The sequence below is a fragment of the Canis lupus genome, chromosome 27 (genome assembly GCF_003254725.2).
Source record: "Canis lupus dingo isolate Sandy chromosome 27, ASM325472v2, whole genome shotgun sequence".
Lineage (NCBI taxonomy): Eukaryota > Metazoa > Chordata > Mammalia > Carnivora > Canidae > Canis > Canis lupus.
The window spans coordinates 42,257,440-42,282,513 of NC_064269.1; the positions used below are offsets into that span (position 1 = coordinate 42,257,440).

The 25,074-nt window shown below is 41.0% G+C and overlaps 1 protein-coding gene and 1 long non-coding RNA gene across 20 annotated transcripts in view; one reads left to right on the forward strand and one right to left on the reverse strand.

Annotated features, from left to right (window-relative positions):
• LOC112669020 (maestro heat-like repeat-containing protein family member 1) overlaps positions 1-25,074 on the forward strand; it is a 72,066-nt gene that overhangs the window by 37,307 nt on the left and 9,685 nt on the right. For 10 of the 16 annotated variants that reach the window (XM_025461794.3, XM_035706811.2, XM_025461790.3 and 7 more), the window contains 14 exons: positions 352-441; positions 11,077-11,181; positions 11,893-12,028; positions 12,485-12,582; positions 12,954-13,103; positions 14,250-14,404; positions 14,649-14,784; positions 15,631-15,824; positions 16,807-16,944; positions 17,118-17,265; positions 17,708-17,848; positions 18,175-18,348; positions 24,382-24,540; positions 24,927-25,049. In XM_025461794.3, the coding sequence (XP_025317579.3) occupies positions 352-441; positions 11,077-11,181; positions 11,893-12,028; positions 12,485-12,582; positions 12,954-13,103; positions 14,250-14,404; positions 14,649-14,784; positions 15,631-15,824; positions 16,807-16,944; positions 17,118-17,265; positions 17,708-17,848; positions 18,175-18,348; positions 24,382-24,540; positions 24,927-25,049 (1,947 nt within the window). Of the gene's footprint in view, positions 1-351; positions 442-11,076; positions 11,182-11,892; positions 12,029-12,484; positions 12,583-12,953; positions 13,104-14,249; positions 14,405-14,648; positions 14,785-15,630; positions 15,825-16,806; positions 16,945-17,117; positions 17,266-17,707; positions 17,849-18,174; positions 18,428-24,381; positions 24,541-24,926; positions 25,050-25,074 lie in introns of those variants that run through there. The other 6 variants (XM_025461796.3, XM_025461793.3, XR_003142010.3 and 3 more) reach the window with 6 other exon arrangements.
• The window catches only part of LOC112669022 (uncharacterized), a 50,949-nt gene that overhangs the window by 6,902 nt on the left and 18,973 nt on the right, over positions 1-25,074 (reverse strand). For 3 of the 4 annotated variants that reach the window (XR_007406322.1, XR_007406323.1, XR_007406321.1), the window contains exons 2-3: positions 11,358-11,508; positions 11,056-11,158 (exon numbers count right to left, since the gene is read on the reverse strand). This is a non-coding gene — a long non-coding RNA (uncharacterized LOC112669022). Of the gene's footprint in view, positions 1-7,821; positions 11,159-11,357; positions 11,509-25,074 lie in introns of those variants that run through there. The other variant, XR_007406320.1, reaches the window with a different exon arrangement.

A 25,074-nucleotide genomic window follows, 5' to 3' on the forward strand; every position in this document is an offset into this window, starting at 1 on the left:
CTGCTTGTATTCCCATGAGGCCTTCCTCAGTATAGGCCTTCCTCAGTATAGGTATGGTTAAGGAAGGAAGGTATTATGACAGGATTTGCCCATGTTTGGGGCAAGCTGGGAACTACCAGTCCACTAGCACAAACTGCACATCAGGCAGACATTTGTGCTCTGCTGAAAGCAACAGAGGAATATGTTCAAGTTAATAGTGGAGAAAATAGCACTTGAAATGTTAGGGGGAGACTTGCGGAGCAGAATTTCTCAAGGAAGCTTTCTAGGAGAGCTAGAGCACTGAGCTAAGTTTAGAAGCATAGATGTGGTTGACATCTCAGCAACTCTTTGAGTTCTCTCTTCTCCCCTCAGGATTTGTTCAGGGAGACCCTGCAATCTCTACTAAGGCTAATGGAGACACTTATTGTTGAGATGCCCTCTCGGATCCAGCACTGCTTAGAGGTCAGTGGGAAGGAGCCCCTGAAATTGGTGTATTGGTTTCCTAAGGCTGCCATAATAAGGTACCACAATTGAGTGGTTTCAAACAACAGAAATAATATTCTCATACGGTGGTAAAGTCTGTTAGTTCCAAATCAAGGTATCAGCAGGGTTGGTTCCTACTGGTGGCTCTGAAGGAGAATCTGTTCCATACATCTCTCTTAGCCTCTTCCTGGCAGCCCATGGTGTCCCTTGATTTATAGTATGTATAGTACCCATTCCATGTATGAGTGAGATCATATGGCATTTGTCTTTGACTTATTTTGCTTAGTATTATATGCTCTAGATCCATCCATGTTGTTATAATAGCAAGATTTCATTCTTTTTTTTTTTACAGGTGAATAATACTTCACTGTGTGCATGTGTGTATGCGTATATGTGTGTGTGTGTATCTCATATCTTCTTTATTCATTCATCTAACGGTAGACACTCATGCTGCTTCCTTAATTTGGCTATTGTAAATAATGCTGCAATAAATATATGGTGCATATAATCTTTCAAATTAGTGTTTTTGTATTTTGGGGGTAAATACCCAGTAGTGTGATTACTGGATCATAGGATAGTTCTATTTTTAATTTTCTGAGGAAACATCATACTGTTTTCCATAGTGGCTGCACCAGTTTGCATTCCCACCAACTGTACGCAAGAATTCCCTTTGCTCTACATCCTCACCAACACTTGTGTCCTGTATTTTTTATTTTAGTCATTCTGACAGGTGTGAGGTGATATCTCGTTGTAGTTTTAATTTGCATTTCTCTGATGACGAGTGATGTTGAGCATCTTTTCATGTGTCTTTTAGCCATCTGCATGATTTCAAATATGTCTTCTCATTTTTAATTGGATTAGTTGTTTGTGTGTGTGTGTGTGAAGTTGTAGAAGTTCTTTATAAATCTTGGATACTAACCTTTTATGGGATATATCATTTGCATATATCTTTTCTCATTCCACAAGTTGCCTTTTAGTTTTGTTAATTGTTTCTTTTGCTGTGCAGAAGCTTGGTTTTTGTTTTGCTTTGTTGATGTAATCCCAATAGTTTAATTCTGCTTTTGTTTCCCTTGCCTCAGAAGACATATCTAGAAAAATATTGGTACAGCTGATATCAGAGAGATTACTGCTTGTGGCTCTCTCTTAGGATTTTTATGGTTTCAGGTCTCACATTTAGGTCCTTAATCCATTTGAATTTATTTTTGTATATGGTGTAAGAAAGTGGTCCAGTTTCATTCTTTTGCATGTAGCTGTCAGTTTTCCCAACACCATTTGTCGAAAAGACTATCTTTTCCCCATTGCATATTCTTGCCTCCTTTGTCAAAGATTAATTGCTGTATAATTATGGGTTTATTTCTGGGTTTTCTATTCTGTTCTATTGATCTATATGGCTTTTTTTGTGTGCCAGTACTATGTTGTTTTGATAACTACAGCTTTGCAGTATAATTCCAGCTTTGAAATCTGGAATTACAATACTTCAGTCTTTTTCTTTTTCAAGCTTGCTTTGGCTTCTTGGGGTCTTTTGTGGTATGGATTTGTATGGATACAAATTTTAGGATTCTTGTTTTAGTCCTGTGACAAATGCTGCTGACATTTTGATAGGGATTGCATTAAATCTTTAGATTACTTTGGGTAGTATGGACATTTTAACAATATTGGTTCTTCCGATCCATGAGCGTGGAATATTTTTCCATTTGTCTGTGTTATTCCAATTTCTTTCATCAGTGTTTTATAGTTTTCAGAGTTCAATTCTTTCACCTCTTTGGTTAAGTTTATTTCTAGGTATTTTATTATTTTTGGTGCAATTATAAATTAAACTGTTTTCTTAATTTCTCTTTCTTTTTTAAAAAAAGATTTTATTTATTTATTCTTGAAAGAGAGAGAGAGTCAGAGACACAGAGGGAGAAGGAGGCTCCATTCTGGGAACCTGATGTGGGACTTGATCCCAGGTATCCAGGATCATACCCTGGGCTGAAGGCGGCGCTAAACTGCTGAGCCACCCGGGCTGCCCATTAATTTCTCTTTCTGATGCTTTGTTATTAGTGTATAGAAATGCAACTGATTTCTGTACATTGATTTTTATATCCTGCAATCACACTGAATGCATTTATTAATTCTAGCAGTTTTCTTTTTTGGCAAAGTCTTTTGGGTTTTCTATATATGGTATCATGTCATCTGCAAATAGTGAAAGCTTTACTTCTTCCTTACTGACCTTTTATTCCTTTTTCTTGTCTGATAGCTGTGACTATGACTTCCAGTAATATGTTGAGTAAAAGTAGTGAGAGTGAACATAAGTATGTTCCTGAGCTTAAGGGAAAAGCTCTCATTATTTTTCACCATTGAGTATGATATTAGGTGTGGGTTTTTCATATATGGTCTTTATTATATTGACATACGTTCTCTCTAAATCTCCTTTGTGGTGGTTTTTTTTTTTTTTTATGATGAATGGATGTTGAACTTTGTCAAATGCTTTGTCTGCATCTATTGAAATGATCATATGGTTTTTATCCTTTTTCTTATTGATGTGATGTATCATGTTGATTAATTTTCAAATATTGAACCACCCCTGTATCCCAGAAATAAATCCCATTTGATCATGGTGAATGATTTTTTAAATGTATTGTTTGATTCAGTTTGCTAATATATGTTGAAGATCTTTACATCTATGTTCAGAGATATTGGCCTGTAGTTCTCTCTCTCTCTCTCTCTCTCTCTCTCTGTAGTGTCCTTATCTGGTTTTGGTATCAGGGTAATGCTGGCTTCATGGAATCAGTTTGAAAGTTTTCCTCCCTCTTCTATTTTTTGGAATAGTTTCTTTAAATGTTTGGTAGAATTCACCTGTGAAGCCATCTGGTCCTGGACTTTCATTTCTTGGGAGTTTTTTTTTTTTTATTACTGGTTCAATATCATTCCTGGTAATTGGTCTGTTCAAATTTTTTATTTCTTCCTGATTCAGTTTTGGGAGGTTATATGGAATATAACTTCTAGGAATTTATCCATTTCTTCTAGGTTGTCCAATTTGTTAGCATATAATGTTTCATAGTATTTTTTATAATCCTTTGTATTTCTGTGGTGTTGGTTGTTATTTCTCCTCTTTCATTTCTGATTTTGTTTGAGTCCCCTTTCTTTAAAAACTTTTTTAACCAAAAAAAAAAAAAAAAAGTTTTTATTTTGATGAGTCTGGTTAAAAGTTTATCAGTTTTATTGATCTCGTCAAAAGCTAACCCCTAGTTTCATTGATCTGTTCTATTGTCTTTTGTTTCTATTTCATTTATTTCTGCTCTAATCTTTATCATTTCCTTCCCTATACTGGTTTGGGGTTTTGTTTGTTATTCTTTTTCTAGCTGGTTTAGGTCATTTATTTTAGATTTTTCTTGCTTCTTGAGGTAGGTCTGTATTGCTATAAATTTCCTTCTTAGAATAGCTTTTGCTGCATCTCAGAGATTCTGGACCATTGTGTTTTCATTTTCATTTCTGTTTTCTGATTTCTTCTTTGATTTCTTGGTTGACCCATTCATTGTTTAGTAGCATGTTATTTAACCACCATGTATTTGTGCTCTTTCCAGATTTTATCTTGAGGTTGATTTTGATTTCTAGTTTCATAGTATTGTGGTCAGAAAAGATGAATGGTATGACTGCAATCTTTTTTTAATTTGTTGAGACTTGTTTTGTGGCCTAATGTTATCTATTCTGGGGAAGGTTTCATGTACACTTGAAAAGAATGTGTATTCTGGTGTTTTAGGATAAAATGTTCTGAATATGTCTGTCAAACCCATCTGGTCCAATATGTCATTCAAAGCCACTGTTTCCTTGTTGATTTTGGGTTTGGGTGATGTGTTCATTGATGTAAGTGGGATGTTAAAGTCCCTTACTATTACTGTATTTCTAGTGATTACTTCCTCTATCTGTTTTACATATTTTGGTGCTCCCATGCCGGGTGCATAAATGTTACAATTGTTATATCCTCTTGTTGGATTGTCCTCTTTATGATTATGTAGTGTCCTTCCTTGGCCTCTTGTTACAGTCTTTGTTTTAAAGTCTATTTTGTGCAATATAAGTATTGCTACTCTGGCTTTCTTTTCACACCAATTTGCATGATAAATGTTTCTCCATTCTTTCACTTTCAATCTGTATGTGTCTTTAGGTCTGAAATGAGTCTCCTATAGGCAGCATATAGATGAATCTTGTTTGTTTGTTTTTTTAAGATTTTATTCATTCATTCATTCATTCATTCATTCATGAGAGGCAGAGACACAGGCAGAGGGAGAAGCAGGCTCCATGCAGGGAGCCCGATGCGGGACTCGATCCAGGGTCTCCAGGATCATGCCCTGGGCCAAAGGCGGCGCTAAACTGCTGAGCCACCCAGGTAGCGCGGGTCTTGTTTTTTAACCATTCCATCACCCTATGCTTTGATTGTAGAATTTAGTCCATTTACATTCAAAGGAATTATTGATCATTATGTACTTATTGTCATTTTGTTACTTGTTTTATGGTTGTTTTTGTGGTTCTTCTCTGTTCTTTTCTTCTTTTGCTTTCTTCTCACAATAAGTTGGCTTTTTTTCATGATATACTTGGATTTATTTTTCCTTATTTTTGCATATCTATTACTGGTTTTTGATTTGTGGTTACCATTAGGTTTGTATATAACATCTTCTGCATATAGCAGTCTATATTGAGGGTTGCAAAAGTTTGAACCCATTCTTTACTCCTCTCCTCCATCATATTTTAGGTATATGATGTCATACTTTATATTCTTTTATTTTGTGAGTCCCTTGACTGATTTTTACAGACATACTTTTTCCCCCTCAGATACATTTATTTTTACTGCTTTTGTGTTTCCTACTTTTCTTGCTCTTCTATGTGGTCTTTCCTTTTCTACTTAAAGACTCTCCTTTAACATTTCTTGTTGGGCTGGTTTAGGGATCATGAATTCATTTAACTTTTATTTGTCTATCTCTTTTTCTCTTTCTGAATGTTAGCCTTGCTGTATAGAGTATTCTTGGCTGCAGATTTTTTCCTTTCAGCATTTTGAATCTATCATACCACTCTCTTCTGGCCTGCAAAGTTTCTGCTAAAAAAATCTGCTGATAGCCTTATGATATTTCCCTTATATGTAATGTTTCTGTTGCTGTTTTAAAAATTCTCTCTTTATCACTACTTTTGCCATTTTAACTACTATGTATCTTGGTGCGGATGTCCTTGGGTTGATTTAATTGAGGGATCTCTGTGCCTCCTAAATCTGGATTTCTGTTTCCTTCCTCAGATTTGGTAAAATTTCAGCTATTATTTAGTTAAAGAAATGTTCTGCCTCTTTTTCTCTCTCTTCTCCTTCTGAGATCATTATAATGCACATGTTATTACACTGGATGTTATCACAGAGTTCCCTTAGTCTGTTTTCATTGTGTATAATTTTTTTTCTTTCACCAGCTTATCATGATTACTTTTCATTACTCTGTCCTCCAGGTCACTGATTCGTTCTTCTGTTTCCTCTACCTGCTATTTATTCCATCTAGTGTATTTTTTTATTTCATCTATTGTGTTTTCATCTCTAAATAATTATTTTTTGTTAAGGGTCTCACTGATAATCTCCACTCTTTTCTCAAGTCTAGTGAGTATCTTTATGAACATTACTTGAAATTCTCTATCAGGCATATTACTTATCTCCATTTCACTTGGATCTCTTGCTGTGATTATTTCCTGCTCTTTCATTTGGGACATATCTGTCTCCTCATTTTGTATAACTTGCTATGTCTGTTTCTGTGTGTTAGGAAAGTCAACTATGTCCTCTGCTCTTGAATATAATGGCCTTATGAAGAAGAGGTCCTATAGTGCCCTGCAGTGCAGCATCACCTATTCACCAGAACCTGGTGCTTCAGAGGCATCTTCTGTGTGTAATGTGTGCACCCTGCTGTTCTGGCTAAGTTGCTTTTGCCTTCAATCCAGTCCTCTGTAATGGCAGATGGGCATTTGCCTGTTGTGGGCAGGGTTTAGTCCCTGTGTGGTTAATACACCAGTCTGAGGCCACCTGGGGCTTGGTTGAATCAAACCAAGCATTTGCACTTGTTTATTGGGCTGTCTTTTTAAGAGCACCCTCTCAGCTCTACCAAAGCCAAGCCTACTAATGTTTAAATTCCAGGTTTTAAGTCCACTGATTGTAAGAACTGAGGAAATGTGGCCCCTCTGGTTTTCAAAGCCAAATGTTACAGGGATTTGTCCTCCCTGTGTGGGCTCCCTAATGTGATAGTCTGTTTCTCTCCCCTCTCTGTGCCCATGAATCCCTCCTTCCCAAGGACAGTCCCCCAGGTCATTTAGTTCCTACTTCTTTCCCCCTCCTACTCTCTTTGATGTGGCCTCTTCTCTACATCTAGTTGTGGAGTTTGTTCTGCCAGGCTTTCAGTCATTTTCTGGGTTATTTACACTGATGTGAGTGTTATCTAGTTGTATCTGTGAGATGAGGTGAGCCATATTCCCAGCAGTCCTCTAAAATACATTCTAGGAAGAAGCATATCTTCCTCTAAGCACATTCCTTTAGCTGCCTCTTATACATTTTAGGATGTTGTAGTTTCAGTATTATTCAGTTCAGAATATTTGGTAATTTTTCTTGTGACTTCCTCTTTGGCCAATGGATTATTTACAAGTGTGTTGTTTAATTTCCAGATGTTAAAAAAAATAATTTCCAGATGTTTGGAAAATTTTCTATTCTCTTATAGTCATTGATTTCTGGTTGAATTCCTTGATGGTCAAAGAACATACTTTTTTATGATTTCAGGTTTTTTTTAGATAGGAAACTTTTTTTTCCCCTAGAAACATCTTGCTTATTTATTACCTAACTAATACCACAAGAACCAGTAATTTGAGTTGACATATTGTGAAGTACAGATCAGGCCCCAGAGCTCAATCATATGCACTGTTAAACCTTGCTAATTATACATTTATGTAATAAGGTCATTCATGCAAGATGTATTCTTTAGAATGTATTCTGTTGGAGCTCTGGAGAAGTATATTATGGAAACACCTGTTAGGAGCCATAAAATTGCTTAAGAATACCTGGCATTCACTTAGCTTCTTCCATTTTGGTATTGTTAGTGCATTACACATAAATCAAAATAGGTCTACTTCATTTTAGTGTAAATTCCCCTCTCCATTCCACCACATAGAGTTTTTGTTTGCAATCCTGCAGCATAGCTATAGACTAATTTTATAGTATTTAGCAATTCAAAGATATTAAGAAATATCAATTTGTTTAATAAGTTTGAAAGGCGAAGTATTCTTTTTATTATATCCCACAGTGTCTGTCTCCTTTGAAATTTCCAAATGGTGCTCCTCTGATTAGAACATAGTATTTCTGGGAGGCTGATATCAGGGTTTTTTTTTTTTAAGTTTTTATTTAAATTCCAGTTAGTTAACATACAGTGTAGTATCAGTTTCAGGTGTACAATGTAGTGATTCAACACTTTCATGTGACACCCACTGCTCATCACAGCAAGTGCATTCCTAAATCCTCATCACCTATTTTACTCATTCCCTTCCTTCCTCCCCTCCAGTAGTCATCAGTGTGTTTCTTGGTTTGTCTCCCTCTCTCTTTTCCCCTCTTTGTCATTGGTTTTGTTTTATAAATTCCACATAAAAAAATTAAATTTTAAAAATTCCACATATGAGTGAAATTATATGGTATTTGTCTTTTTTGACTGACTTATTTCACTTAGCCTAATACTCCCTAGCTCCATTCATGTTGTTGCAAATGGAAAGATTTCATTTATAATAGAAAGAATAAAAAGGATATGATCATCTCAATAGACACATAAAAAGCATATGACAAAGTACAACATCCATTCATGTTAAAAACTCTCAACATAGTAGGATTAGAGAGAACATATCTCACCATATAATAGGCCATATATGAAAACCCACAGCTAAAATACTCAATGGTGAAAAACTGAGAGCTTTTTCCCTAAGGGCAGGAACAAGACAAGGATATCCATTCTCACTACATTTATTCAACATAGTATTGGAAGTCCTAGCTATAGCAATCAGAAAGGAAAAAATAATAATAAAAGGCATCCAAACTGGTAAGAAAGAAGTAAAGCTTTTACTATTTGCAGATGACATGATATTATAAATAGAAAACTCTAAAGATCCTACCAACAAACCCCTACTAGAATGAATGAATGAATGAATGAATTCAGTAAAGTACAGGATGCAAAATTAATAAGCAGAAATCTGTTGCATTTTTATAGACTAATAATGAAGTAGGAGAAAGAGAAATTAAGGAAACAATCTCATTTACAATTGTAGCAAAAATAATAAAATACCTAGGAATCAACTTAATCAAGGAAGTAAAAACTATAAAACATTGATGAAAGAAAGTAATTTCATTTCTTGATGTCATTAAACATTCCAACACTCCAACTGATTGGTTTGTCTCTTAATTCTCTTGATCTATAGATTGCCTTTCCAACAGTTTTTTTCCTTGAAATGTATTTGATGATGAAATTTAGTTATTTGTTCTTTAAATTTTCCACATTCTGGATTGTGCTGATTACATACTTTTGGGGCTACTCAACAAATTCCTCTGTCCAAATCTTTTCTATAAATTGCTAGATCTAGAATCTGTTAGATTTTAATTCTAAGTATTAGACCTAGATCATGAATCCAATCAATTTTTGGCAAGATTACTTCACAAGCAGCCATGTCTTCTTCCACCAAGAGACACACGATGTCTGGTTGTCTCCTTGTGGTGTTCAGAGCTCTTGATGATCACTGCTTAGATTCATTAATGCATTAGTAGCTGAAAACTAATGATATTCTTTTTTAAAAAGACCTTGTTATTGCGATATGACTTGCTAAACTAAAGTATACAAATCTTAGGTGTATACTTAGACACATTTTTACATATGTGTACATCTACATAAATACCATTAAATCAGGATATACAACATTTTCAATACTCCAAAAGTTCCTCTTTCACTGAATAACCACTGATAACCAGTATTCTGACTTCTATCACCATGGATTAGTTTAGCTTGTTCTTAAACTTCACATACATGAAATTTTATAGTATGTACTTTTCTGTGTCTGTATTATTTCACTTCAATATTTTATCTGTGAGATTCACCCATGTAGTTACATGAAGCATCAGATCATTTTTATTGCTATATAGTATTCCATTGAATGAATATACCTCTACTTATTTTTGCAAAATTGTGACACTGTAATTCTGTCATTCCTTATTCATTTTTACCTGGAATTCTTCTATAAAGAGAAGTTTCCTTTATAAGCTATTTGGTTACTTTGAAGTATAACTCACATAAGGACAAACTAAATGCTGGATCATCTCCTTTTATCATTTGTCAAAGTAATGAAGTATTTCCCAGGATTCTTCAAAGATGACTAGTGAGGAGGAGTGCCTGGGTGGCTCAGTCAGTTAAGTGTCTGCCTTTGGCTCAGGTCATGATCCCAGGGTCCTGGGATTGAGCCCCACATCAGGCTTCTCCCTCTTCCTCTGCTGCTCCCCCTGCCTGTGCTTTCTCTCTCTCTCACTGTCAAATAAATAAATAAAATCTGGGGGGAAAAAGATAACTAGTGAGGATTATTTCTCTAGTATCATTTGAATTTAACATGAGTTTTGAAATGCTTTGTAGGTTTTTTTTCAATTACAACTATTATTCTTATTGATGCTTAAATTGTCTCATCTTTGGTCAATGGGAGCCTCTTCAGGTTGGCTCCTGAATCCCTCTAACATGACTCCCATAGTCTTCCATAGCTTCCTTGCTCTCCAGTACAATACTGTGTATATTTCTTGTCTTAGTCCTGAACAAACTGTCCAAGGAGCAATGATTCCTCTTAGTGAAAAATGGTCTTTAGAGACCATAGTCTTGGCACTGGGAGATATCATTAGAGTCTGGCTGCAAGGAAGACTTGCAGACCTCCCACTAGAAAACCTCATATCTTCAGGAAGAATGTGTTTTCTTATCGATGCAGCATTAGTATCCTTTTCCATGGGTTGTAGATTTTTTTATCTGCTGCTCTTCTTTGTTTCCAATTACAAATTGCTGTTTAGTCCCATCATTGTCAGATTGATTACTGTAGATTGATATATAGCAATGCATCTTTGGATCAGTGGTATTTAGGGCCCATAATTTACCAATGTTGAGACCCTTACACATTGCATTTCAAATAGGAATTATCCATAATTATATTTCTCAAGCATATTTGTATATAATTGAGCCAGGAATCTGTGAATACAGTGATTCTTTTTTGTTATCACCAAGTTCTCTTTCTATTGAAGCATGGGAAAACATTAGTAGGGGAACACTGAGGTGGGTTGACCCTTTGAAATGAATTATAGTCAATATAATTTGAGAGCCACTGCTTTAATTTGAAAGAAGGAGGTACTAATTGAGGATGTTTCTAGCACCTAGATAAGGCAAAATTGGAGGCTGGGGGAATGAAGGCTTCTGATGTCAGAGCCATATATAACCTGTCTGTAGACAAAAGAAGTCCTATCCTCAGAAGTTTTGTCTTGATCCTTTGCAGAAGTCAGGTTTGGGTTACATGTCTATCCTCCGGAATACTTCTGAGCAGACCCCTTACCTCATTCTGTTCTTCCTTTAGCTTCTGGACACATGGCTGAATTCCCAGAAGGACAATGAGAGGGAACGGGCCATGTGGTGTGCTGCCCGTATTCTTGGCTTCACTGCAAAAATGAACAACTTTGGAGTGAGTAGGAGCCTGCCCTGGAGCCTGGGCCCTCATCCCTACCCTTACCCCAAACTTCACATATTACCTAGCCTCAATTACTCATCCTTCTCCTCTATTTCCTCACTCCATCCTCTATTTTTCTCTTGTGAATCCCATATTCTCTCTTTTCTCCCTTGGTCTTTTTCCCTACTCACCAATTCAATTCCATTTCGCTTGGTTCAGTTGGATTCCACCCATCTCATCAAGCAGTTACTGAACACTCACTTTGCGTCAGGCACCATGGTAGGTGTTACAGTGGATATATGACCAAGGCAGTTTCCCGTCTTCATGGATCTTTACAGTCCACTGGGGAGAGAGGCATGCATAGAACAAACATAAGTAGAAGGTGATAATGAATGTACAAGCCAAATGTAGTAGGAATAAAAGATCAAAACAGAAATGAAGTACAAGTAGAGAGGAAGCTTCATAGAGGAGGGGACATTTGAGCTAGGCTTGAAGAATGAGTGCAGTGCCGAGAGGTAAACAAGAGGGACAGTGTAAAGTCATTCCAAAACTATGATTCCACAAGTTTTTTAATAGCTACAACTCACCTGTCTAATTCCATTCCCATTAACCTCACCTAGTCTCACCTCTCATATCTATCATGCATCCCCTCCTCCTCTCTTCTTGTTTTATCTCAGCCTAAGGGAGTGGCTGGGATAACTTGTGACTTCCAGCTGTCCTCCCCAGATGGATATCGAGTTCAGTCGGTTGGGGCGTTTAGTAAGGCTGTTGGCTCTACGCTGCCAGGACCCAGTGGACAACATTTGCTTCCTGTCTGCGCAGGCTGTCTACAGCCTCTACTGTATCCTCCTGCTGCAAAAACGTAGGGAGAATCTCTTATTTTCACTTCTGCTCCAGCCTCCCACCTAGGTTTGGTCATTCCCTCATACGCTGTCCTGGAAGAGTGAGAGCTAAGAAGTTATCTAAGTACCTAACTTCCAATGAGGAACCTGCCCCTAGACCTCTGCGTATGTTCCTGGGACAAAACAGCTACTCTGAAAACAGTTCTTTTAAATTAGTTTCTCCTCCTCTGGCTGAGCCCTATAGTCTGATCTCACTCTGTCTCTGCTCTAAGGCAGGCAACGTGGGGGTTCCTTTGGCATTAGCTCTCACCATTCCTTATCTTACTCCCCATTTTTCTACTCGCTTCCCCATGGGATATACATCTCCCCAAGCTGACTTAGTTCAGTGGGTGGTTTGGGTTGGGCATATGGGAAAGTGGGCAACCTAAGACCTCTTCTGAGTGTCTGAGGGGTGGCGTCGGATGTTTTTGTTTCAGAGATGGGAAGGAAAAAACAGGGCTTATGGGAAGAAGAAGGCAAGAATGAAGTCTATAGCGCCAACGTGTTCTATAACAACACCTTTGAGATTGCCAAGGTGAGAGGGCAGGGCCAGAGACAAAGTGGGAAGAGACTAGGCCTCCTTGTGTAGATTCAGCCCATGCTTCAAAGATATGTTACTAAGGATCTTGGTCTCAGCCCTTCTGTCCCAGCACTCTGCCTCTGCAGCCTCTGACCTGCGAGCCCCTCAGTGCATCTGAGGTCAGTATTTTCTCCCTCCCAACCCCAAAGATTCTGTTCCCAGTGAAAGGGTCCTTTTGGAGCTAGGCAGACAGCACAGGCCTAAGACCAAAGGACATCACATTCCCAAGAGAGGCTCTCCCCACATACCCTAACCAGGAAGGATGGCACAGGCTATCTCAAGCAGAAGCCCCCATGTGCAGGCAGCTTGACACCACACTATTGTAGGCATTTGCAGAGTACTTCACCAACATGCAGCTCACCACCCTGGTGCTGACAGCCATGGAGGGCCTGACTGACAGCAGGGCCAAGGTGTCTCTGGCAGCAGCCCAGCTGATGAGTGCTGTCATGAAAGAGCGGGGCCGAGACATGATAAAGGTAATGTGGTGCTGTAGTGGGAGCTCTGCCCTGCACACCAGGAGCCTGGGCTCTCTCCTGGCTCTATTCACAACCAGCTGAAGAGTCTTGGGAAGTCCCTCTCCTATGAAGGCTTTCATTCACTCATTTCTAAAACGCAGGCTTGGGCTAGATTTTCTCTGTGATCCCAATGATCTCTGACACTTGTAATCAATCCTAAGCTCAGAACAGCAGTGCCTTCTATGGGGGGAGGGGGGCTGGTTCCTCAGTTAACAACCACCACAAGCAGAAGTGTAAGCAGCTGTGGGACCTCATAGCCAAAGCCCAAGGAAGCATTGTAGGGGGGGCTTCAACCTGATTCCCGGGGGGTGTCAAGGGACTTAGATTTCTGTGAAGGGTAAGGCTATGGATTGCAAGCCAGCAACCTCATGAAATGACTAACCTCTGAGTAAATTTTCTTTCAAGATAGATGTTATCCACATTTCCCACTTCACTGAAAAATTCTTTTAAATGAGGCCACATAGGGTAATTCTTTGGGGTGGCCACCACCCTTTTTATGTGTTGCATGGGTTCTCCAGACCTTCCTCTCTCTGAATCCCCTGATGCCCATTGCCTTCACTCATTTATGTGACTTGCCTGGTTTAGATACCAGAAATGAAAGGCCTTTTCTGAGGGTGTCCTTGAGGTATTACAACAAAATGGATTTCCCAGAGACCCATATATCAGTAATCTGAGGGCCAGATGAGAGTCCTATGGTACCCTCACATCCAATGCCAACCGTTTCTGCATTTTCTTGGGTTGAAAGTTGATCTCAGTGGGTAGAGGAAGCCCTGAAGTGTCTCCAGGGCTTTTGCCTTCCTTCCTAGAGTCTCTTGTGTCTCTCAAGTAACCTCGGAATGACTCTGAACTTTGGGCTATGGGCAGGCCTTTGTTAGAGTGAGCCTTGGTGAGTTTCAGGGGTTTCTTTTGTGACCTCTGCTGGTCTGGCCTCTGGCACCCTAGAATTCTGCCTTAAGAGAATCACTGGCAGGATTACAAGTAGCCCCTTGAGTCTGGGAGGTTGGCAGATAGGGAAGGGAAGGGAAGGGAAGGGAAGGGAAGGGAAGGGAAGGGAAGGGAAGGAAGCAAGGGGATAATCACTGGGACTCTTGTGGCTCTTCCCTGTAGATTGAGGAAGTTGTGGAGGGGATTCTGGAACGGCTCAACTCACAACTGGAGCCCAACACAAAGGAGGAGACTGTGCGGGCCATGTGCTTGCTGGCCGGCAACAACACTCACACTGTCGTGCCTATGCTGCTCAACAAGACCCTGCCTTGGGATAGGTACCTCTCCTATGGCCTGGGAACACTTTTTCCAGCCCAGTAAACCCTTCCCTCTCTCAGCCCAAGCCCAACACAAAAATCACTGCACAGGGATGCTTTCTCTTGGACACCAATCAAACTTCACCTCTGTGTTCTCTGGTCAAGTCTAGACCCTGAGAACTGGCCCTTCATAGGCACAAGACCAGACTAGTCCTAGGAGCTTAGTCATCAGAGCCCATGACATAGCTGTCCTTGGGTCCTGCAGAACCAATCTGGCCCTGTGGAAGGCATTTGGCAACCAGCGAGAGACCACAATCAGTGTCCTGCAGCTGCTCATTGGCATCCTAGAAAGACTCCACTCCAAAGAGGAAACTAAGGAGATGGCCTTCCAGCCGGTGGCGGTCAGCATGAGCTGGGATGGGGGTGGGTGGGTAGGACTTACTCTTCTGGGACTTGGGTGTAGAGTTGAAGGTCAAGGGCTATAGAGTGGGAGCAGGTCTTAGAGAGGAGCAATCACTGATACTGTACATTCGAAGGGTGCCTGGGTGGCTCAGTCAGTTGAGCGTCTGGCTCTTGATTTCAGTTCAGGTCCTGGTCTCAGGGTCATGAGATTGAGCCCCACGTTGGGCTCTGCACTCTGCAGGGACTCTGCTTGGGATTCTCTCTCTCCCTCCCCCTCAGCCCCTCCTCCTGCTCATGCTCATTCTCTCTCTCTCTCTCTCACTCAAATAAATAGATAAATCTTTTTAAAAAATGCTATACTTTTGATTTGCACTTTAACCCTTTTTTCCACCTGTATACCTAAGAACTACATGATGTAGAGAGAACAGGGGTTGATCCCATTTTATGGACAAGGAAACTGATGTTTAGAGCTAAGCAACTTTCTCTGTCTCCTGATTCTAGGGCTTGCATTCCTTTTTTCCAGGACCTGGGGTATGGCATGAGGGTTGGAGGCAGAAGAGGTTTGGTTGCTAGGAGTGGACAAAGTAGTCCCCAAATCATTTTCTGCTAAAAAGTTAGAGTTGCTTTCCATTCTGTTTTTGATGTCAGGTGAGTGAAGAGAAAGCAGATTGCATGTGTGCAATCTCATTTCCCTAAGGAAGAGTGGTGGGCTTTCAGTCTTTGCGTGCTTCTTACAAGCCTGAGTCAGAGTGAGCTGTGCCCTTTGGGCAGTAATGGGGAAGGCAGGGTAGGACTCAGTGTATGGCCCATGGGACTATCTTATGTCTTCCCCCACTGTCTCCCAGGTGACATGTGCTTTGTATGAGATGCTGTCAGGGTCCCTGTGCCAGGAAGCTGTCCAGGAGCTCTACCCTCGGCTTTTGCTGGCTATACTGTGTCATCTCTACTGGGTGATTGAGCAAAATGTCCCTCAGAAGATGGTGGTCTACAGCAAGGAGGGGGGCCCAGGTAGCAAGAGCAAGCCCTTTGACCCCACTAGGTAAGCCTAACCCCCTCATGATGTACAGCTGAGACTAGCCAATTCCAGAGGCCCCTGGATGACCCATGTGCTAGAATATTCTCACATATTTTCAAGCTTTTCATTTCTCTTCTTGCATGCATGCTTCGGCTGATTCACGTTCATAACTGCACATGAAGAGATTCAAGTAGATTGTAGGTGGCAGGGTAAGCCCACATCTATATCAGTCTTTCCATGCAGTTGTGGCCGTTTGAGTCTCATTGACCTCTTGCTTGGCTTTGTCACTAGCTCTTGAACATGTCACAGCTGGGATTCCATTTTCTTTTCTTGAAAAGGGATTGGACTCCTAAATGTGTGGTTATCGTACTTTTTTTTTTTTTTTTAAACCTCAGGACATTCTATTTAAATGGAATCTTACGGGGACGCCTTGGTGGCTAGGTGGTTGAGTGTCTGCCTTTGACTCAGGGTGTGATCCCAGAGTCCCAGGATCAAGTCCCACATCAGGCTTCCTGCATGGAGCCTGCTTCTCCCTCTGCCTATGTCTCTGCCTCTCTCTCTCTCTCTCTCTCTGTGTCTCTCATGAATAAATAATCTTTTCAAACAAACAAACAAACAAATAAATAAATGGAATCTTACATAAAACAAAAAGAAAACTAATAAGCAGAGACATTCTGATTAGATGGGTGCAGAGGTGAAGAGATATCCTAACCCCATTCTGTGCCCCCAAAAGCATATATGGAAAACTGCAGCACTGAGATCCCTCTATAGTCTTTTTCATAGGACTCTGTGGTTGGATGAGGGCCAGGGTTGAAGGATTGGATGGGTAACTGGAAATGGGCTTCTTCACAGATCCATGGATTTTTGTCAGCAGGAAAGCAGAACACAGTTACCAGAGCAGGTAACTGTCTCCTGGCTTCCCAGCGCAGGATGCAAATGAGGGCATAATGCATTGTCCATCCTTTTGTCCCTTTCTTTTCACAAACCCAATGGTGGTGACCTTCAGTTGTGCCCTGGAGGTAGTGAAGTTGGTGTTCTCAGCGGCTGCATATGATGGAGTGGTGGTCTATGGAGATCAGCATTGTTGCTGGGACCTTCTGTCCTGCCCCAGATTTTACTACATAGGGATCATGGACCTGACAAGGTGAGGCTATTTCCCCAGTAACCTTGGCACCACTCTAGTCCCCTTGCCCCAGTTTCCCAAGTCCCAGCCTTCAGCTGTCCCTTCCCCACCTCTCAGCCCCCTGGTCTCCTGATTCCTCAGCCCTTGTGTCTTCCCTGTTTCATGCACACTGGCCCTTGCCACCTCCACCCCAGCAACTCTTGGCTTCCTGTGTTCCACCCCAGTGGCATTGTGAAGACCTGTGAACCTGCCATCCTGCACCGAATCCTCAACCTTGTCAGAAGCCTCCTCTATAGCTCCAGCTATCATTGGAAAATCCTGGCCAGGGCCTTCTATGCACAGGTAAAGCCTGGGGAAAGGTCCACAGCCTGAACCATTCATTTCCTGGGCTGAGGAACATTTAACAGAAATGTTAACTAGCCCCCAAAAGAGGAAAGAATAAGACTAAGCCATTTAAAGTGGGGTTCCCTTCTCTGGCACTTCAAGTGCCTGGTTAAAGGAGGCAGGAAAGCCTGAGAAGGGGGCCAGTAACTCAACCTCCAGAATGATCCATGGATCCTAGCATCTGATTCAAAATTCTAACCTTATCAGCATTATCCCCTATCCTTCTATTAGGATATCATCTCTTCTTACCTTAGTCTCCACTCCAGGTGTACAGATCTGCCACTGTTTTCAACTGCACATACTCCTTACCTGAGTATGGGACCTGAGGGAGGGCAGAGGAGGGTACTGGGTACTCATAACGTTTTCCCCATCCATAGCTGTAGTCTCCTTATACCCACAGCTCCTCTGGCACCGATCAGTGGCTCAGACTCTGGGGCAAGACTTGTTGGTCAATCTAATCAAGTGGGTCAAAGAGCCCAACCTCATTATGAAGGAAGTTGGGCTTCGTGGAATCAGTAACCTGGCACTGCACCCGGGACAAGTAAGAGTGGGGAGGAGCAAATGGGAATCAAATGTTAGTCCCTGAAGCATTTAATTTACCTTCCTTGGGACTCTTGGTTACCTTGGGTTTAGCATGTTCCCCAACCTCTCATTCTACAGCAGCAGAACATCTAGTTTGTAGACTTATACAGACTGGCCATCAGGCCTTCCAAACCCCATGAGCACCAGCCTTCTACTCCCCGGGCACATCCAGCCCCTGGATTGCACATTTCTGTTTCTTAGCCACCCTCTGTTTTCTCAAAGCCTTGTCCCCAGAGTGTTGCATGATCTCCAGGTGGTGAGTGATATCTGCCTTCTTCCAAACAGGCAGAATCTCTGAAGGGCCAGGTTCCATTCTTGAAAGACTTGCTGAAGAATGAGGCACGAGTGACAGTGCAGGCAGTAAAGAGCCTACGGAACATCATCTGTCATGGGAAGGGAGAGGACATCAAGGTGGTCTTTTGCAGCATCTCCAAGCAACTTTGTCCACTCATCAATGATGTATGGGCCTAACTCCCTAGGATCAGTTGGGAACAGTATGGGCTGAGGCTGAAGAGGAATCTTGGAAACTGAGTGGAGGGTACTGGGGCAGGGCTCTGGGACTACAGTGGAAGGCTGGAGTCCTGGAGGGGCAGCATAAAGGAGACTTGGCTACTTGAAGCCATGTATAGGATTGTCCCCAGTGCATTCCCTATTACAGACAGATCTAGAACACACTCATCTACCTACTCTCTCACCAGGAGCCACTGAAGGAAAAAAAATGACACACTGCTATGACAGCAGCACGTCTTCACTGCAGAAGAGTGGGGAGACAACTCACAACTCTACCCTGCTCTCAGACAACATAGGGACCCCAGCATGCTAGCAACCTTGTCAAAAGGCTCAGGAATCTCAACTGCCTAGAGCAATACCAATCCACTCCACGTCTTAGCCTCCCTACAGATCATAGAATTTTAGAGCTAAAAGAGACTTGACAGCAGACACGCATGCTTTCAATGCCCCTGTTCTGGCTTCTATAAGTCTTTAATTTTTGAATCTTGGATTTGAATTAGTTTTGTATTGGCCTCATATTCTGTGAGCCTGGACACTCTACGATGGCAGGGTCAATGTCTAACTCATGTATGTTTTTTATTTTTTTAATAAAGATTTTATTTATTTATTTATTTGAGGGGGGGAGGGGCAGAGGGAGAAAAAGAAAGAGAATATTAAGCAGACTCCTCTCTGAGCACCCAGCTGGACTCAGGTTCAACTGAGTCCTGATCCCAACCCTGATTGAGATCATGGCCTGAGCCAAAATCAAGAGTCAGATGCTTAACTGACTGAGCCACCCAGGTGCTCCCTAATTCATCTATTTTTACGTGTTTTAAAATTCACCATGTATACTTAACAAAGCCTAAAGAAATATCTTTATCCTCCACCCAAACAATATAAGGACCTTAGAATGCTTTAACTCTGGAGCACCTGGGTGGCTCAATCCATTGAGCATCTAACTCTTGGTTTTAGCTCCAGTCATGATTTCAGGGTTGTGGGATCATGCCCTATGTCTGACTCCATGCTCAGTGGGGAGTCGGCTTGAGATTCTCTCTCTTTCTCTGCTCTTCCCCCTACTCCTATGCTCTCTCTCTCAAATAAATAAATAAATACATCTTAAAAAAAAATGATTTAACTCTAATGACACCCTCCCATATTATAGGTTAACATTGTCTAGGATTTTAGTTCCACAGTTTCTTAAAATCCCCAGATTTGGTCTTTATGTCATTATTATCAGCATCATCCTTTTTATTGTTTTATACAGTCAATACTTATTTTGATTTACCCATATGTGTACAAATGTCTTTACCTTCCTTTCTTCTCACAGCTCACTCCTCTATTTCAGATTCATTTTATTTTGTTCTTCCTTTGTGGTTTCTTCTACAAGGGTTTGTTAATAGGAAATACTCTCAATCTTTGTCTGGAAATGCCTTTATTTTGTCTCACATATGTCTTTAGCTTTGAGTAGTTTAGGAGGTGTTGGCATGGATTACCTTGGGTTTAGCCTGGTTGGGGTTCACTGAATTTCTTGAAATCTCTGTGTCTATGTCTTTCACCAAACTTGGAAAGTTTTTAATCATTATTTCTTCCAAGTTTTTTCAGCACTGTACTTTACTCCTTTTCTTTTAGGAATCTTATGATACAAATGTTTAGGCATTTATTGTTGTCCCATAGCTCCCAAGATTTTGTTCATTTTCAATCATTTTTTTCTTTTTTCTTTTTTTTTGTTCAGACTGGATACTTTTTGTAGCTATGCCTTCAAGTTCACTGTCTCTTTCCTCTGACATCTGTTTTGCCAACAAATGTACCCAGTATTGTATTTCTCAGTTCTAATGTTTCTTTTTTTTAAAATTTTTATTTATTTATGATAGTCACACACACAGAGAGAGAGAGAGAGAGAGAGAGAGAGAGAGAGAGAGAGAGGCAGAGACATAGGCAGAGGGAGAAGCAGGTTCCATGCACCGGGAGCCTGACGTGGGATTCGATCCCAGGTCTCCAGGATCGTGCCCTGGGCCAAAGGCAGGCGCTAAACCGCTGCGCCACCCAGGGATCCCAGTTCTAATGTTTCTTTTTGATATATTGTTTCTTGATGGAAATTTTTATTTCTGTATTTATTTCAAGAGTATTCATTGTTACTTTTTTGAGCTTTGGGTCTTTACATGCTGAGTAATTTTAGACTGTATCATGACATTATGAATATTAAGTTATATGACTCTGGGTATCACTTAAATCCTATGGAGAATGTTGATATTATTGTGTTAGCAGGCAATTGACCTGTTTAACTTCAGGCTGCAAGTTCTGACTAGCCTTCTGCTTGTGTGGGCTGTGATTTCACTGTCAGTTTTGAACTCACAGTCTTTGCTATTCTGAGTTTGTGCCACCCAGTGGCCAAGCCTAGGATCTGAACCATTGTCTCTTCTATAGTTCAGTTTTCAAAGTCCATGGTATGTGGAGTGAGCACAGGAGTTCATAAACAACTTTACAGGGTCACTTCCCCTAGCTCCTCCCTCTCTGTGACTTCCTTGGTTTTATAGTTCTTTGGGCTCCCTTTTACCAGTTGTCTTGGGAAAAAAAGCTGGTATTTTAGTTACTCTGCAATGTCAGGCACTTCTGTGAACTGTGCCCACAATGGGGCCAAGTGGCATGAGGGCAGAGGAAATGAAGCAGTGGGTATTTGTCCATCCTCATGGGCCCTCAGCTCCATCAAATGGAGAGTAAGGTTCCCCTCCCTCAGAGTTTTGGCTTCCACAGACTCCCATGGGCTTGTTTTGGAACTGTGATATGAGAGAATAGAGGGAAGAAAAAGAGATGAGGGATTTCCTCACTCTCTTTTAGCATTTTGATTTCTCTTTCTGGCTCTTTGAGCATTAAGTAGAAGGCTTCTCAGGACGCCTGGGTGGTTCAGTGGTTGAGGCATCTGCCTTCGCCTTGGGTGTGATCCTGGGGTCCTGGGATCGAGTCCCACGTCGAGTCTCATGTCGGGCTCCCTGCATGGAGCCTGATTCTCTCTCTGCCTGTGTCTCTGCCTCTCTCTGTGTCTCTCATGAATAAATAAAATAAAAAGTAGAAGTCTTCTCTTGGAGCTGTCTGTCTGTTGTGCTTGCTTCTCTGCTTCTGGTTGCCTTGTAGGCAGGCTAGGGAGACCAGCAGTTATGAACAGATGTGACCCTAGGTTATTGAGACCAGTGGCATTTGCCTTCCTGCACAGTAACTGGAGTGTCAGCAGCCTCTTTATCTTCGGCCTCTGGGGATCTCTTACTTTCTAAAAGCTCAGCTATGCATTAAAAAAAGTATCTTGTATATTTTATCTAGCATTTAAAGGTATTTATAGTGGTAAGATTGTCGGGCTATCTTTTCTTGCTATATTTCCATATTGCTAGAATGTAAAGTTGATTCATCAAGAAATAGGAAATTGTCATCATCTACACAATGACAACCTGGCAGAATGAAAGGAACACTGACCCAAATGAAGGCCATAGGATCTGGGTTCCCGGTACTGCTTTACCTCTCATTTAGTCATGGGAACTTGTATTTCTTGTATTATTTTTTGTATAATTTTATTTTTTGTATAATTTTATAATTTCTTGTATAATTTTCTTGTATTATTTTGTTGGTATATCTTTTTTTCTCTCTCCTTTCTGTTCTATTCTTTGGAACTTCTTTAGATTTTTTTTTTTTAAAGGTTTTATTTATTCATTCATGAAAGACGTAGAGAAAGAAGAGAGACATAGGCAGAGGGTGAAGCAGGCTCCACGCAGGGAGCCTGATGTAGGACTCGATCCAGGGACTCCAGGATCACGCCCTGGCCCAAAGGCGGATGCTCAACCGCTGAGCCACCCAGGCGTCCCTGGAACTTCTTTAGATTTATTCTCTGTGTTTCTTAATTTTTCTTTTCTATTTCCCATCTCTTTGTCTACCTTGGAAGAATTCTGGGCTGAATCTCCTCTTACTTTAGATGTGGTTATTCTCTTATTCAGTCCACCTATTGAATTTTTATTTAATTCTTTTTTTTTTAAAGATTTTATTTATTTATTCACGAGAAACACTGAGAGAGAGAGAGGCAGAGACACAGGCAGAGGGAGAAGCAGGCTCCATCCATGTAGGGAGCCTGATGTGGGACTTGATCCTGGGTCTCCAGGATCACGCCCTGAGCTGAAGGCGGTGCTAAACCTCTGAGCCACCCAGGCTGCCCCTAATTTATTTTTATTTTTATTTTTATTTTATGAAGCAGGTCCCCTTTATTTTTTTCTTCTGGTTGAGAGTATGATATCTGAATATCTATTAGAATATTCTATAAGGACACTGCTTTACCTTTGCCTCTATTTATTTGTTTACTTATTTATTTATAATTTCAAAGTTTAGATTTCCAAGCACTTTTCAAAAATGTCCTCAATAACTTTTTTTTACATGATCTTCCTGAGGATCCAATTATACTTTCCCTAAAGTTTTGTTTTGATTATATTAATTGTGCCCTTGGAGGTTGCAGGGTTATTTTGTTTGTTTCTCTTGTGGCACTGATTTTCCTAAATGTTCAGTGAGTCTTGGCAGCGGGTTCCGGAAATTTTGCATACCAGCTCTTCACTGGCCCTCTGTGAAAGTAATTCCTGACTTCAGTAACTGTGGGGAAACAGCCAGAGATAGATGGACAGTTGGATGTGCCAATAGCCTGTCATTCAACTACAGGGCACCTTGCTCTTCCTGGGTCTTGCCAGACACCCAGGGCACCATCTTATCTCACTGGTCTAGATAGCACACTCCCTGCTCTATTGGGGTGATATGTTCCCCTACTGCTTGTTATTTAGTAAGGAGGATATTGGGAGGGCTGAGTGCAAGGAGAAGGTGGAAGGAGTTGAACTACAGCCCTGCTGTTGGTTTCCCAGCATCCCCTTCAGCTCCTTGTATTCACAGCTGTTAAGCTTGGAACATTCCCAGAACATGTTCACCTTCTCCAGCAGTCTATTCTTGCCCACACTTTAGGCTGTAGTTTCAACTTTTTAAAAAAATATATTTTATTTATTTATTTGAGAGAGAGAGAGAACAGTGGGGAGCGGCAGAAAGAGAAGGAGAAGTAGGTTCCCTGCTAAGCAGGGCGCCTAATGCTGGGCTCAATCCCAGGACCCTGGGATCATGATCTGAGCCCAAGGCAGATGCTTAACCAACTGAGCCACCCAGGCATCCCTGTGGTTCTAACTTTAATTCTAATCCTGCATGCTCTTTGTCTTTCAGGGATACTCTAGTTTTCTCTGGTGGGGGGATACCATCTACTTCAGACCCATTGGATTTAAAAAATATATATTTCTACTATTTCTTTCAGGGATTTGGGGCAGGAAGGGATAACTGAAGCAATAGTCAATCATTGATCTTGAGCTAATCTGCCTGTGATAATTTTTAGTTAAAAGTACTAATACATTGAATCATGTCTCCATTTGGTTATTATGTTCACTGTGCAAAAAGTAAGAATGTATACATCCAATTTGTTAAATTGCTTCCCAAATCCTAAAATTTCAGCAACTATCTATGTCTCTGTTATTTGTTATTATGCCTAGCTCATGATAGCTACTCAGTAAACATTTGTTCAATTAATATATAATATACTTTTTATGATCATTGTTAATTAATACAAACTAATATAAATTAAGCAATTTTATTCACAGCATAATGAGGATGTGGATAAAATAACTAGATGTATTTTTTAAAATCTGGCATTCCTGAGCTAAATCCTTAGGAGTGAATTAAGTTAGAAGCTGTAGGTATGGTCCAGAGCAGATCTGAAGCTATAGTCTTGATTTCCCTAGCTCTGTGCCTTAATGAAGGGACTTGTTAGCTCTGGGGCTCTAAAGAGAATCACTCAGATACACAAACCATGTTGCCTTTACATTATGAAACACAATGGTGTTAGTGTACTTTGGACATGGAAGTGAGATGTGGGAGTATGGAAGCCAGGCCAGGCAGGGCCAGAGGGAAACCACAGCTGCCTCAGCTCCATTTTGCTCTTCATGGCAGGAGAGGGACCAGGTGAAGATCTCGGCCACCTCTGCCCTGAGCCACATGTTGCGTCACATTGACAAATTCAAGCCTAGACTCACCACCCGAAGAGAGATCTACACTTTTCTAGTCCCGCTGCTACTTAGCATTCAGGATAACAACACTGAAGTAGTCAAGGTACTGGTGACCTCTGTGCTACCAACCTCAGCCTGATTCATCCATCCCTCTTTGTGCTAGAGCATAGCCTTTCGCTTTTTCATGAGACCAGCCTTGGCTGTACATTTTACATCCACTTCCTTGTTGTCATCCTCCAGACTGGCTCTGAGCACTTTTACCTTCTCTCAGATGCCGTTGACTTTATCTTGATATGGTTCTGCTCTTGGAAACTATTTACATCCCATGTCATGAACAGGGTCCCATGTTGTGCCTAATCCCAGCTATGAACCCTCAACCAAGCCCCTTGGAAGGAAGCCAGCTTCGTGGTCTTCCACTTAGCCTCCTGGCCTGGCTCTGTAGAGCCATTGGAGTGAGCCTTTGGGGATTTCCTTCTCTCCATCCTGTAGGCCTGTGGAAGGGCCCTGACAGAGTGGACTAATGTGATTGGCTGGTCATCACTCACCCAGACATTCCGGCATATCACCCTCAGTGATCACATCCAGGTATTGGAAGAAACGTGCAAGTACCTGGTGAGTGAGAGTCTCTGAGAAGTCA